At 62.8% G+C, this 2,786-nt stretch overlaps 1 protein-coding gene across 1 annotated transcript; it reads left to right on the plus strand.

The window, feature by feature from the left end:
• The first annotated feature begins 1,153 nt into the window (after positions 1-1,153).
• On the plus strand, positions 1,154-1,752 carry LOC118552916 (histone H2A-Bbd type 2/3-like). The gene has a single exon (XM_036119676.2). It carries the CDS (start codon positions 1,249-1,251, stop codon positions 1,588-1,590), a length of 342 nt encoding a protein of 113 aa, XP_035975569.1. The 5' UTR covers positions 1,154-1,248; the 3' UTR covers positions 1,591-1,752.
• Positions 1,753-2,786: the final 1,034 nt, after the last annotated feature.

Consider the following 2,786-nt stretch of genomic DNA (forward strand, 5'->3'; position numbering starts at 1 on the left):
AAAAAGTCACCATGAGATAGCACTTCACACCCAGTAGGATGGCTCTTCCAGGCACAAGAGAAACAAAACAAGTGGAAAATGACAAGTTTGGGCGAGGGTGTGGCGGAACTGGGACCGTCGCACAGTGCTACTGGGATTGGAAAGTGGTACCGCTGCCGTGGGAATCCGTTGGGCAGCTCCTCGGGAAGTTACACATAGGATGACCATAGGAAGGACCCCGCAATCCCACTCCTAGCTCTATACCCGAAGGCGTGGGGACCAGGCGCTCCGACAGAAGCCTGTACTCCGGGAACGTCCCCGCAGCGCTCTTCCTTCCCATCTGCCCCAAGGTGGAAAGCACCGCAAGGCCCGTCCACTGACGCACGGGATGCACGACACGTGGTCTATCCACGGCCGTGGGATATTCTTCGGCCGTCGAAAGACACGAGGTGCTGATTCAGGCTACCACGTGGAGGAACCCTCATGGAAACGTGGGTGCTGGGTGAAAGCAGCGCGACCCCAAAAGCCACCTATTGGTCTTACGATCCCATCTCTAGGTGAGTCTCCCGAAGAGGCAAACCTCTGTGGGCCGGAAGCAGATGAGTGGTGGCCTGGGGGCTACGGGGGGCGGGGGGGGGGGGGTGGGGAGGGACGGAGGTGCCGTGGGGGGAGTGACTGCCTGACAGGTGCAGGGGTCTCTTCTTGGGGTGGTGCGCACGTTTTGGAACTAGAGAGTCGTGTTGGTCGCCCGACACCTCGAGTGTCTGCTCGGTACCACCGGACCCGCCACGTCCGGTTTGTTTTTTTTTTCTGTACAACGTCCCCGTGGGGCGGAAAAGTGAGCATTCCCTCCAAGAGAGGTTGCAGGGGGGCAGGGTGAGCAGGCTCCTGCCGGCGCCGTTTCCTGGCGGGCCCAGGCTCCCAGCAGGGGCCGATGGGAAAGCAGTGACCTCACCGGATCTACGTGTTACGAAGCGTGTCCCCGGACCAATGAAACGGGTCGGTCCGTGGTCGCTAGGAGACGGCGGCTCAGGGGCCCAACGACCGGCTGGTTGGAGAAGTTGGGCCAGCTGGCACCGCACCGCAGCGCAGAGCTAGGCCCGTCGGAGAAAGCGCGCACCGCACCGCACCGCAGCGCAGAGCTAGGCCCGTCGGAGAAAGCGCGCACCGCACCGCAGCGCACCGCAGAGCTAGGCCCGTCGGAGAAAGCGCGCAGCGCAGCGCAGCGCAGAGCTAGGCCCGTCGGAGAAAGCGCAGCCAAGGCCCAGCATGCCGGGGAAAAGGAGCCGTCGAGGGTCGTCCAGGGGCCAGAGGCGGGCCCGCTCCCGCACTGCCCGAGCCGAGCTGTCGTTCTCCGTGAGCCACGTGGAGCGCCGCCTGAGGGAGGGCCACTACGCCCGGCGCCTGGGCTCGTCCGCAGCGGTCTTCCTAGCGGCCGTCATCCAGTACCTGACGGCCACGGTCCTGGAGCTGGCAGGCAACGAGGCCCGGAACAGCGGCGGCAGGCGCATCACCCCGGAGCTCGTGGACATGGCCGTCCACAACAACGCGCTGCTCAGCGGCTTCTTGGGGGCTACGACCATCTCCCAGGTGGCCCCGGCCTGGGACTAGCTGCCCAACGTGAGCCGGGTTCGCGGGCCTCGGCCGGCCAGTCAGGTCTGCTCACCGCTGGGGCGGCCCCGGCCTGGCAGGTGCCTTGGGCAAAGCCCTTGACGGTCCAGAAAAGTGGGGCAAGGAACCCCTTTTGGTCAAAGCAATAAAAGCGAACGAAAGAAAGAACCCCGTGTGTGTGCTTCAGTCGCTTTGTGTGGGACGTGGTTGGGGGACGTCCGTCTCCCGGGAGGGACGGGGCGGGGGTCGCGGGTGCTGGCGGCGTCTGGCTGCGGCGCGGGGAGGGGTCCGGCTCGGGGAGGACTGAGAAGAGCCGTTTCTCTCGGGGACAGTGCAGGGGGTGGCCCTGGGTGGGAGAGGCTGGCTGCGGTGGGGAGGGGGGTGAGGCCGGGGCACAGAAGGCCCCCCCCCCCCCGCCTTCCCCGCCTTCCCCGCCTTGGCTCCGAGCACGTCGGAGCCCGGGACGGTCCCGGGAAGGACGGTGTTCCTTGGGCTGGAGCTCAGAGACCATGTGACCGTGGCGTCGTGAAGGGGTGAACACGTGCAACGGCGACCCGGGTGCGGGACGGAGGGGTGGGCAGACCTGTTGGCCTGGGCTCTAGTGGGGCAGGGGCTTTGGAAGGTTGAGGACGGACGGGGTGGCGGGGCTGGCAATCATGAAACGTGCAAACTTGGCTTTCGGGCCACGCGGGATCGCGAGTTGAGTTTTCCTCGGGTTCCGGTTCCGGACGCTAGGAGCCGCCTGGAGTAGCAACCTGGGTGCGCAGGCTGTCGCCTGGCAACAGCGGGCACCTGGCCAGGCCCCGCCCCAGGACCCACGATTTCCATAGACAACGGGCGCCCCGCGAGGTCTCTGGCCTCAGCTCTCTTGCATATGAACTTTGCCACTGAAAGGCTTCCCCCCACCCCTCCCGCCTCCCCGCCTCCCAAAACTATAATTTGCATATGTACCTTGCACTAGGCCATAAGGTCTGAAAGCCAGAGTAATGGGTGAGTGTGAGACCTACATCTTTTAGTGTTATTTCTTTATGCCTTATGTAGTTCGAATTTTTAGTATGAAATTTTATGGCTACTGCTTTCCTGCTAGGGTACTGGTGTTTTACTGTAACTTTAACTTCTTCATTTTTATAATGAGAGCAAAACATCTGTCCTCCATTTTAGATAGTGATTAGCAGAGTTAAAGAGAAATTAAATAC

This window comes from Halichoerus grypus, chromosome X, assembly GCF_964656455.1.
Source record: "Halichoerus grypus chromosome X, mHalGry1.hap1.1, whole genome shotgun sequence".
Taxonomy (NCBI): Eukaryota; Metazoa; Chordata; class Mammalia; order Carnivora; family Phocidae; genus Halichoerus; species Halichoerus grypus.